Below are 12,931 nucleotides of genomic sequence, written 5' to 3' on the forward strand. Positions count from 1 at the left end.
ATTGTTCCCTATTTATCAAAACTTGTAGGTTCTTGTTTTGTTATCCTTGTTTTAAAGGCTGATTTCTACCTCCCTTTTTCCAGTTTCTGTCCCTATGCGAAGAGTGCAGTGGCACCACCTCTGATCAAAGTAGTAAAGCTCTAAAGGACATAGCTGTTAGACTGGCCTACTGCAGGTAGTGAGAGAATCAACATGAGGGACAAATCTAGTTGACCTAATCCTCATCAATCTACCTGTTACAGATGCATCAGTCCATGACAGTATTGGCAGAAGTGACCACAGAACAGTTCTCATGGGGTCAAAATCTTCTATCATGTTGTGTTGAGTTACATTGAGTTACATCATGAGTTACATTTTGAACAGATTTGGCAAGGCAAGACTGGGCACTGATGAAATAGTGTGCGCCATCAGCAGCTGATCTGCAACCTGAAGGCCCAACACACCACCCACTCTATCACTAACACCAAATCAGGGGATCAACCCTGGTTCAATGAAGAGTGCAGGAGGGCATACCAGGAGCAGCACCAGGCATACCTAAACATGAGACATCAACCTGGTGAAGCTATAACACCAGGATTATTTGCATTCCAAACAGCAGAAACAATGAGTGATAGACAGCCTAAGCAATCCCTACAATCAAACAATCAGATCTAATCTCTACAGTTTTACCACATCAAGTCCTAAATGTTGGTGGCTAACTGAACAGCAAGGAAAGAAACTCCACAAATATTTTCGTCTATGATAGAGAATCCCCGCACATCATTGCAAAAGATAAGGTTGAAACATTTGCTACCATCTCTGGCAAGAAATGTCAAATGGATGATCCATCTCAGCCTCCTCCTGAGGTCTCCAGCATCACATATTCCAGTTTTCAGCTAAATCGATTTAGTCCACATGACATCAAGACAACATTCCAGCAATGGTACTGAAGACTTGTGTTTCACAACTAGCTGCACCCTAAGTCAAACTGTTTCACAATATTGGCATGTGCCCAACAATGTGGAAAGTTGCCCTTGTGACAAAAAGCAGCACAAATCTAACCCAGACAACCACTGGTCGATCAGTCCACGCTTGATCATCAGCAAAGTGATAGAAGCTTTATTGTCAGTTCTACCAAATAGCACTTACTCAGCAATCACCTATTCAATGATGCTCAGTTTGATTTCTACCAGTCACAGTTCCTGACATCAATAGAACCTTAGTCCAAACATGGAAAAAAAAGTGCTGAACTCAGCTGGGTGGGAGAATGGGGTATGAGAAGAATGCAGAGATGCTTCAGTGAGCTTTGGACAAGTTGAGTAAGTGGGCAAATTCATGGCAGATGAAGTATAATGTGGACAAATGTGAGGCTATCCATTTTGGCAACAACATCAGAAAGGTGAGTTATCTGAATGGCAATAGATGAGGAACAGGGGAGGTGCAAGAAGACCTGAGTGTCTGTTTACACCAGTCACTGAAAGTAAACATGCAGGCAGTGAAGAAAGCTCAAAGTATATTGGTCTTCATAGAGGGAGGATTCAAGTACAGGGGCAAAGATCTCTTGCTACTATTGTAGAAGGCCTTGGTGAGATCACTCCTGGAGCAGTGTGTGCAGTTTTGGTCCCCTTATCTAAGGAAGGACACTCTAGCTGTGGAGGGAATGCAACAAAGATTTACCAGACAGATTCCTGGGATGGCAGGACTTATGTATGAAGCCAGACTGGATCGTTTAGGACTATATTCGCTGGGATTTAGAAGAATCAGGTGAATCTCTGAAACCTATAAAATTCTAACAGGACTTAATGAGTACTTTGCATTGGTATACACCAAATAGTAGGGCATGGATGATGTTAAGATTAGGGAAGGAGATGTTGATATTTTAGGGCATGTCAATATTAAGAAAAAGGAAATGTTGGGTGTCTTGAAAAACATTAAAAGTATATAAGTCCCCAGAGCCTAATGGGTTTTATCCCAGGGCACTGAGAGAGGCAAGGGAGGAGATTGCTGGGGCCTTGATGTCTTTATATCCTCTTTGGCCACAAGTGAGGTCCCAGAAGACTGGGACTAATGTTGTTCCTTCATTTAAGAAATGCAACAGGGATAATCCAGAAAATTCTAGGCCAGTGAGCCTTACATTAGTGATAGGGAAATTATTGGAGAAGATTCTTAGGGACAGGACTTACTCACATTTTGAAAAGAATGGACTTATTCGGGATTGTCAGTGTGGCTTTATGTGCGAGAGGTCTTCTCACACAGATTTGATTGAGTTCTTTGAGGAATTGACAAAGATGATTGCTGTGGGTAGGACAGTGGATAACATTGACATGGGCTTTACTAAAACATTTGACAAGGGTTCTCATAGTAAGCTGGTCCAGAACATTAAGTTTCATGGGATCCATGGTGACTTGGTATGTTGGATACAAAATTGACCTGGTCATAGTAAAAAAAGAGGGTAGTTGGAGAGAGGTGTTTTTCTGACTGGAGGTCTGTGACCTATGGTGTTTCGCAAGGATCAGTGCTGGAACCTCTGTTGTTTTGTAATTTATATATATACACACACATACACATGATTTAGATGAAAATGTAGGCGGTCTTATTAGTAACTTTGCAGATGACTCAAAAACTGGTGGACTTATAAATAGCAAGGAAGGTTGTCAAATGATATAGCAGGATATAAATCATTTGGAAGGTTGGGTGGAGAAATGGCAGATTACGTTTAATCCAGACTAGTGCGAGGTGATGCATTTTGGTAGGTCAAATGCAAGAGGGAAGTATATAGCAGCGGCACTGATATACAGAGGGATCTTGAGATATGAGTCCATGGTTTCCTGAAAATGGCAGCACAAGCGGATAAGATGATAAAGAAGGCGTACACCATGCTTGCCTTCAATCGTCAGGGACTTGAGTTTAGAAGTTGGCATGTCATGTTGTAGCTGTATAAAACTTTAGTTAGGCCACATTTGAAATATTGAAATATAGTTCTGATTTACACACTATATGAAGGATGTGGAGGCTTTGGAGAGGGTGCAAAAGAGGTTTACTAAGTTGTTGCCAGGATTGGAGTGTATCAGCTATAAGGAGCGTTTGGACAAATTTGGATGGTTTTTGCTTGAGTGTCAGGGTTGAGGGGTGACCGATGGAAGTTAACAAAATTATGAGGGGCACGGATAGGGTGGAAATGTCAAATACAAGGGGGCACAGGTTTAAGGTGAGAGGAATAAGTTTAAAAGAGATGTACGAGACAAGTTTTGTTTTGCACAGAAGCTGGTAGGTATCTGGAACGTGTTGCTGGGGAGATGATAGAAGGAGATATGATAGCAATATTTAAGGGACTATTATACAAATACACAAACAGGCAGGGAATATAAGGAAACAGACCACGTACAGGCAGCAGGGGATTAGTTCAGAATGGCATCGTGGTCGGTGAAGACATGGTGGTCAGAAGGGCCTGTTCCTGTACTGTGCTGTGTTATGTTTTATGTAGGACTAGACATGGTAAACACAGGAAAGGTGTTCCCAATGACTGGGCAGTCTAGAACTAGGGGTCACAGTCTAAGGATACAGTGTAGGTTATGGAAGACTGAGATAAGGAGAAATTTCTCCATCCAGCGAGTGGTGAACTTGTGGTATTCTCTGCAAAGTGGTTGAGGTCAAAATATTGAATGCTTTCAAGAGGAGTTCAGTGTAGTTCTTAGGGCTAAAGGGATCAAAAGGTATGGGGAGATAGTGTCAACAGGGCTCCGAGTTGGTCAGAATCACATGGAATGACGGAGCAGGCTTGAGGAGACGAATGGCTTACTCCTGCTCTTATTTTCTGTGTTCCTATGTTTCTAACTCAAGAGTTGACGTGGGGTGCTTGCCCTCACAATCATGGAAGCTTTTGACTGAGTATAGCATCAAGAAATCCTAGCAAAGCTGAAACTAATAGGAATCAGTGGGAAAACTTACCACTTATTAGAGTCATACCTTGCACAAAGGAGGATGGTTGTGGTTGTTCAAACCAATCATCTCAGCCTCAGGATCTCTCTGCAGGACTTCCTCAGGGTAGGTTCCTAGACCCAACCATCATTGGCTGCTTCATCAATGCCCTTCCCTTCATCATAAAATCAGAAGTAGGGATATTTGCTGAAGATTGCACAATGTTCAGCACCATTTGAGACTCCTTTGAATACTGAAACAGTTGAAGTTCAAGTGCAGCAAGATTTTGACAATATTTTGCATTTAGACTGATAGATGACAAGAAACGTCCCTGTCACACAAATGTCATAAAATGACCATCTCCATTAAGAGCGATTCTAACCATCTCCCCTTGATATTCAAAGAACACTTCATCACCTAATCACTAACTATCAACTTTCTGTGGGTCACCATGATATTGAAACTGAACTGGACCAGCCAAATAAATACAATAGCAGGTTAGAGTCTAGGAACTTTCTAGTGAGTAATTCATCTCCTGACTCCCCAAAAATTGCCCACCATTTACAGGGCATAAGTTAGGACTGTAATGAACTACTGTCCACTTGATTGGGTGAGTTCAACTCTCAGGAGTACCATCAATATAAGGTAAGCTGAAGAATTTTACTTTTCTTCCTTACCCCGACCTGTCAAAATCTTGTTCACCTCTACCAAATTGCCCCTCAATCACTTTTACACCAAGGAAATTAACCCTGGTCTTTCCAACCTAACTTTGCAGATTAAACATCCTTGCAACCATCTGGTAAATTTCCTCTGCACTCTCTTGAGGATTGATACACCTTTCTTAATGTGTGCTGAGCTGAACGGGATACAATACTTTAGTTGCAACCGAACCAGAGCTTTATAAAGGTTCAGCATAACCTGCCTCTTTTATTATACTCAATGAATTTTATGTTTTATTTTTGGCTAAGTCCAAGTTGTGCAAATCTTTTTGGAGGATTCGTCGTCAGAAGGCCTCAGGATTTCTCTCGAGCTATATGACTAAACTTGCTTTATTAATTATCTACCTCACCCCCTTGGCATCTCTCACGTGTGACTTTTGCCCCATTTTGCTACGCACTGTTTCTGGAACAATGTGCCACTGAGCAGACATCCCAGAATTAATTGCCATTCTTTGCATCCACACCATCTTTAAAAGTGCATTGTGATACTGGCGAAGAATGGTCAGTCCAGAGCTGGCATTGCATAATTCCTGACATTTGCTCTAGACATAGCAGACAGGAGGAAATCAGTGCCCTACTTTGCAGGCAAATTACTGCTGGATAGGCTAGTGCCTGTGAGTAACTTCCTGCTTCCCCAAGACTAGCAGTGGAGATCATGACACCGGACCACGCCAGCCAGCCAGCCTGATCTGAAGGTGCACCTGGGTTAAAGCAGTCTCAGCTGTCTGGAGGAATACTCAGCATGATAATGAAGGCAGTCAATGTCCTTCTCCATTCTATCAGCATAAGTGCCACCATCTATTCTCCAATTCCTCACACTCACTCTGTCTCTGCTCCTGAAGCCCACCTCTTGCCAAGTCTCATGCTTTGTAACTCAAACTACTGGCTGAAGCATCTTCCCCATTCCTTTTTACTCACCCCAAATCCCAACACCATTTGCTACTCAATTGCTCACAACATCTTCTCATCTGCACTAAAACTAACAGGTAGCCACCCATTTTTTGCTCCTGTAATACCTGCCCCATTCCAATAGGAGAACAGGACATAATAGGGACTAGTATCAGAGGCTGCCCTTGACTAACATTGCTTGTACTCCCTGAATGAAGGTTATTCCGCTTGACTTGACTGAGGCCTGCTGACAACTTTGTGGCTTTGTGTCTGTGCTAAACAGTATGGCAGGATAGCAGAAATGTGAGCCTGGTATCTCTGGCTGAGTGGCAAACCACAAAAAGCAATGCATTTGGGTGAGGGCAGAGCGAGTTAGTGCTATGACAGCTAGCAAAGAGCCCAGAAATGCAACCTGTTCCAGTTCTTAAGCTGGGTGAGTGTCCCTGAGTCCAAAGTATCCTTGCAGCAGCAGTACAATGAGAGTTGCTGGTGCAGCCTGGGGTGCAGCACTGAAGTGCAGAAGCAACATGTAAGTTGGTTGGAGATGTGCCATGAGATATTACAGGCTTGCAACGTGTTGAATGGCAATGTCTGTAGATGTGGGCTGCATGTGGCCAGTGCCAGTGGAGTGTTGTGAGGTGTTGGTTCCAACATGGAGGTCCTTCAGAGCAATTGCTGAGCTGAATTTGGCAGTGCTTACTCTGGTTTCCTTGTTGTGTCTTGTGTCTGTTTAGCTTGTATCAGAGTTTGGTATGAGGGGAGTCTGAATATCAGTGTGGTGAATTTTGGAGATGTCATCCTGTTTAACAATCAATAATATCTATCAATTTGCATTTTACTGCTGCCGAGCGAGAATCTCATCATGCTGCTTGTGAAAAGCATGAAAGATGGAGTGAGATGATCTCAATGTCGAGATGGACCTTGCCACAATTGTTTCCTGATTGTGTCACTAATCTTGCCATAGGCCATGTTACTTAGACCCATACAAGATTCTGTCCAATATCTCTACTTATGGTGCCCAAGATCCTATATCTGCTAACCACTCTCTCGATATGTCCTGATTGATGCCCTTTTGTTCTACACGCTGTTTAGAACTAGGCCAAAAGTCCATATTACCTCTCCCTATCCTTTCTGCCAAAATGTATCACCTCATATTTCTCTCTATTAAATTCTATATATCAGCTAGCCTATTTGTGTCCTGTTGCAGATTATTTGCAGTATTTTAACTGTTTGTCAATCTTCCAAGTTTGGTAACATTAGCAAATTTTATTCCATATTTCAAGATCCAAGCTATTTTCAGCATTATGTAGAGTGGGCCAAATGATTCCACAACCAGAGCTTCATCTAGACAATGGCAAAGAGCTTAATACCGAGGTGAAAGTGATCGATGTTGACACCAAAGTATCATCGGATAGAAAGCGGCATCAAGGAGCCCTCATAAAATTGTAGCAAATGGGAATGAAGGAAAAACATTCAACTGTTTGAACTTCTACCAAGCATAAAGGAAGGTGGCTGTGATTAAAGAGGATCAATCCTCTCAACAGTACATTACTACAGGAGTTCTTTGGGGCAGTGTCCTAGGCCCAACTATTTGCAAATGCTTTATCAATGACCTTCAGTCTATTGTAAGGCCAGGATTGGGAATATTAATTGATGATTGTGCATTATTCAGTTCCATGCTGAATTCCTTAAAAACCAAAGCAGGCTTACATAGAACATAGAACATAGAACATTACAGCGCAGTACAGGCCCTTTGGCCCTCGATGTTGCGCCGACCTGTGAAACCAATCTGAAGCCCATCTAACCTAAACTATTCTATTATCATCCATATGTTTATCCAATGACCATTTAAATGCCCTTAAAGTTGGCGAGTCAATTATTTTTGCAGGCAAGGCATTCCACGCCCTTACTACTCTCTGAGTAAAGAACCTACCTCTGACATCTGTCCTATATCTACCACCCCTCAATTTAAAGCTATGTCCCCTCATGCTAGCCATCACCATCCGAGGAAAAAGGCTCCCACTGTCCACCCTATCTAATCCTCTGATCATCTTGTATGTCTCTATCAAGTCACCTCTTAACCTTCTTCTCTCTAACGAAAACAGCCTCAAGACCCTCAGCCTTTCCTCATAAGACCTTCCCTCCATACCAGGCAACATCCTGGTAAATCTCCTCTGCACCCTTTCCAATGCTTCCACATCCTTCCTGTAATGCGGTGACCAGAACTGTACGCAATACTCCAAGTGCGGCCGCACCAGAGTTTTGTACAGCTGCAACATGACCTCATGGCTCCGAAGCTCAATCCCTCTACCAATAAAACCTAACATACTGTACGCCTTCTTAACAACGCTATCAACCTGGGTGGCAACTTTCAGTGATCTATGCACATGGGCACCGAGATCTTTCTGCGCATCCACACTACCAAGAATCTTACCATTAGCCCAGTACTCTGTATTCCTGTTACTCCTTCCAAAGTGAATCACCTCACACTTTTCCGCATTAAACTCCATTTGCCACCTCTCAGCCCAGCTCTGCAGCTTATCTATGTCCCTCTGTAACCTGAAACATCCTTCCGCACTATCCACAACTCCACCGACTTTGGTGTCATCCGCAAATTTACTAACCTATCCTTCTACGCCCTCATCCAGGTCATTTATAAAAATGACAAACAGCAGTGGCCCCAAAACAGATCCTTGAGGTACACCACTAGTAACTGAACTCCAGGATGAACATTTCCCATCAACCACCACCCTCTGTCTTCTTACAGCTCGCCAATTTCTGATCCAAACCGCTAAATCACCCTCAATCCCATCGGACAATTCAGATGGGCTATCCAGTGGAAAATAATGTTCATGCCAGTCAAGTACACGACAATTAACATCTCCAACAAGAGAGATAAAAGAAATACATTCCCTTTGATATTCAACCATTGTTGAAATGCAATATCCTGGAGGTTACTATTGACCAGAACCTGAACTGGGCCAGCCTATAAATGGCATAGCTATAAGAGAAGGTCAGAGGCTCACCTCCTGACTCTTGACAAAGCCTCTCCACAAGACACAAGTTAGAGATGTGATGCATTACTCTCCAATTGCCTATCTGAGAGCATGCTCCAACAACACTTGAGAAGATTAATACTGTTCAGGACAAAGCAGCCACTGGATTGAAACCCTATCCATTATTATGTAGCAACTACAAGATGCATTTCAGAAAATTATCAAGATTTCATCAACACCTTCCAAACCTGTGAAGATTCCACATGGCAGAACAGGGGCAGCAGATCCATGGAAACACTACCATATGCAAAATTCCATCCCAAGTCATTTGCCGTCCTGACTTGGAAATATTATAATTCTTCTTTAATACTGAGCTAAAGTCCTGCTACCTCCATCTCTAATAGCACTATGGGTGTTCTTTCACCACACAGACTGCAGTTCAAGAAGTCTGTTCACCATTAACTTCTCAAAGGCATTTAGCAGGTGCAATAAATGCTACAATGCCAGCCCACATTCCATAACTGAATACAAAATAAAACCTAGATGCCCATTAGCAGTCCCCTTAAACTGTTGGCATTGCCAGCATTCAGCATGGCAATGAAACAATGAGTTACTGGATCAGGTTTTTTGATTGTAATACCTTTAGAAACCCAATTAAAATGAATGGGCTATGTCAACTACATGAACAGAAAACCTAGGACACAGATGTATGCTAAGCTCTATAACCCATACCTTGTTAAATCAAGCAGAATTGTGTATGACTGTGAAGGTTAATAAGATGTTTTGCACTTAGCTCTGATAAATTTAGAAACTGTAAGTTTTCCTGCGTTTTTTTAAGCCAAGCCAGTTCATTCGCACAACTTTGTCAGTAAAAGATAATCACCTATCACCTTTTTTTTCTCCTTGCAAAAAAATGTAATCTTCAAACCCACATGTAGGTTTAAAGCTTTCTTATAAAACCCATTAGCAGGCTGTGATGCCGACTGTTTTAGAATTCAAACATTTAGGCATCTACCATTTCCACTCAAAGTATGTGCTGGTAAGCTGTTGCTGTGAATTGGTTTTGCTAATGAGATTTAGTTAAGACCACAGGGTACCCATTATGCAGAATATTTGATTGTCAGTCACCATAAGTTGCAGTTGGTCAGCAAACTTCAGTCTAATTTCCAGGGTGTAAATAGGAAGGGGCAAGATTGTAAGATTTTTGCATAAAACAAACAATTACAAAGCAAGGGAATAATATTTGGATCTGAGGACCATGGCAGCATTATTAACACCTGCTGCTTCACTAATGGAAAAAGTATTCTACAATACATCAGCTGGAAATGTGTTATTAGTACAATCTACCTCTCAAAGCCATTTACTGCCAATTAAATGGCCAGAACATCCTGTCGTTTTTCTCAGCGAACAAGTTCTTATTAAACAGTCAATAGATTTATTTTGCAGAATTTACACTAAAATAGCAGAAGCTTTCAGGAGAGAGGAATATTTCTTAAGCTTTCATTTGACGGGTTTCCTGCAGAATTGAAATATATTCTTTAGAAGAAACTTTGAGATGCAGCCAGCTTTTTCTATTATTCTTTCATCAGAAATAACTACAGTCACAAACACACATCCTATATTCAAAAAAACAAACATTTAAAATAAAATTGATTTGTTGCTTCAAATGGAATTTTTAAACCATTCTCCACAGAATAATAATCATGCAACCTTTAATGTTGTTTTCATGGAAACTTAAGAAAGGTTTTCTTTTTTCCACAGGTAATAGATATGTAGTGATATTCATTTAGAATCAGAACTCAGAAAAGTCAGAACACAGAGACACTTCCGTTGATTCTTAGACTGTGGACAGTGTTCAACTGAGCCCCTGAAGCACTGGCAGCAGTTTTCGTTCGCAAGAAAATCACCTCAGCCGCTACACATTTTTCTAAAATTTAATAAGTATGAGCTGTTACTGGGAAAAATAGGCTGCTGAATAATGATTAAAGAATTCATAATGACTACAAAATAACTGCAAAGTGCAGTGCCCACCTCCATGCTTAAAGCATAATCCCTGTTAAATTTATGCTATTAGCACAGATGCTCACACCCACACTCCAAATGGAGAAGTATACTATTGATCCAGGAGGCTACATTGAGGACTGAAGACATTTTTTACAGTGTTCAATAGTGGGCAATTAGTGCTTTAAGTTACCTTGATGGCCTGGCTTAGGAAATAACAGATGGTGTGTCTGGCGTTTTGGTGCCTCTTCGAGCAAAGTTAAGGGTAATCAAGAGAATCCCCATAGAAACATACACCTAATGCAATTAGGACTGAAGGTAAGAATATTGGGAGAAACTTGACTGGTTTTGAATACCTATGCATTTTACAGGAATTATTGTGCCCCTCCTTAAAAGCTAAAATCCAGTCAGTCGGCCTGCAAAATCAATAACTGAACTAATTTTAAGCACCGAATAAGTCTCAGCTAGTTTCTACAATTATCTCTATAAAACTGATGCTCGAGGTTGACAAACTTGAACTAAGCATTTCATCATCAATCATCTGCATGCTTCAGAATTCAGGGATTAACTGCAATCAACTCAGAAGCTGTCAGAATTATAATCAGACTTACAGGAACATCCACATACTTGGAAGCTGCTTTCACCTTTAAAAGGAAATAGAAAGAAGTAAGATGAAAAAATAATTTTTAAACTAAATACACACAAAAATATATTAAATCACTAAGTAATCTTAGTGATATTAAAAAAGATTCCCTAAAACAGAGTTAACACAGTGTGGAGCTGGAGCAGCACAGCAGGCCAGGCAGCATCAGAGGAGCAGGAAAGTTGATGTTTCGGGTCGGGACTCTTCTTCAGAAATGGCGGCGGTGGGGGGTGGGGGGGATGGTAGGTGGAAATGGAGAGGTTGAGGGAGGGTTGGAGGCCTTGGGGTGGTGTCCAGGAGGATGGGGTGTGTTGGAGGCAGGAGAAGGGGTCTAAAGAAGGTGGGTTAGAATCGCAGTTAAAGAAATAGGGGTGGAGGTGGAGGCGGCGGAAAAGTGTTCGACGTCCAAATGTGAATGGAATTTCTGAAGAAGGGTCCCGACCCGAAACGTCAGCTTTCCTGCTCCTCTGATGCTGCCTAGCCTGCTGCGTTCCTCCAGTTCCACACTGTGTTATCTCTGACTCCAGCATCGGCAGTTCTTACTATCTCTAAAGCATAGTGGTCTAGATATTCCATTGGTCAGACAATTAGTGGAGCAGCCAGGTCCAGAGTTACACATCGGGAACATTTGGAATCACAAACACAGCTAACATCATGGCAAATGCTTGGGAAGCTGAGGTTCCTCAGCGTCTGGAACCCACCTGAAGAATTTATTAAAGTCAAAGATTTCAGAGAGTCCTGCTTCAGTTAACCAGTGTTCCAGTAATGGAATTAAATTAAAATCCTGGTCTAACTCCTGGGTAACTATTAAACTGACCCCCAAACTCGGCGCTCATTGACCCCAAATACACTTCCCCTTCACTCCTTACAGCCCCCAGGCCCCTGACAACCAACCCCAACCCACCTGACTAGCCAACCCCTCCCCAATCCGCCAAACTAGTAAGATTCCACACCACCCCTCAACCCAAATGGGGTTCGACAGCTTTTTTCCCTGCCCTCACCTCCCCCATGGCACCAGACCTGACACTCCCCACAACCCGCTCTTGCCGATCCAACACCTCCCCCACACCCTGCCAGATACAACACACCTTTTACAACTTTATAAAACATTGGTCAGGCCACAGATGGAATACTGCACACAGTTCGAATTGCTGCACTACTAGAAGGATGTGACTGCACTGGAGACGGTGCAGAGGGGATCACCAGGACGTTGCCTGGAATGAAAAGTCTCAGTTATGGGAGAGGCTGGATAGGCTGGGTTTGTTTTCCTTGGAGCAGAGGAGGCTGAGGGGTACATTTGATTGAGGAATACAAAATCATGAGAGGCATAGACGGAGTAGATTGTGAGAAACTGTTCCCCATGACAGACATGTCTGAGACCAGAGGGCATCAACTTAAGGTGAGAAGCAAATAGTTTAGAGGAGATATCGGGGGAAAAAAACTTTTTCACCTACAGAGTTGGAGAAATATGGAACATGCTGCCTGAGAGAGTGGTGGAGACAGAGACTCTCACAATATTTAAGCAGCATCTGGATCAGCACTTAAAATGCCAGGGCACAGTAGGCTACAGGCCAAGTGCAGATAAATGGAATTAGTGAAGTTTGGTGCTTGTTGGTCAGCATAGACATAGTGGGACAAAGGGGCTATTTTGATGCTATATGACTCTATGGCTCTCTATGACACCACCAACCCACTGGCCTGAAACCACCATGGATGACACCACCATTATCACCAGAGCCGATATCCCCACTTCCGAGGACCTGACACCCTCCCCTTTCTCCATGCTG

The 12,931-nt window shown here is 42.4% G+C and overlaps 1 protein-coding gene across 3 annotated transcripts in view; it reads right to left on the reverse strand.

Moving 5' to 3' along the window:
- The window catches only part of cadpsa (Ca2+-dependent activator protein for secretion a), a 498,775-nt gene that overhangs the window by 79,192 nt on the left and 406,652 nt on the right, over nt 1-12,931 (reverse strand). For all 3 annotated transcript variants that reach the window (XM_048606574.1, XM_048606576.1, XM_048606575.1), the window contains one exon: nt 11,113-11,145. In XM_048606574.1, the coding sequence (XP_048462531.1) occupies nt 11,113-11,145 (33 nt within the window). The remainder of the gene's footprint in view (nt 1-11,112; nt 11,146-12,931) is intronic.

Source organism: Rhincodon typus, chromosome 16 (genome assembly GCF_021869965.1).
Source record: "Rhincodon typus isolate 14 chromosome 16, sRhiTyp1.1, whole genome shotgun sequence".
Classification (NCBI taxonomy): Eukaryota; Metazoa; Chordata; class Chondrichthyes; order Orectolobiformes; family Rhincodontidae; genus Rhincodon; species Rhincodon typus.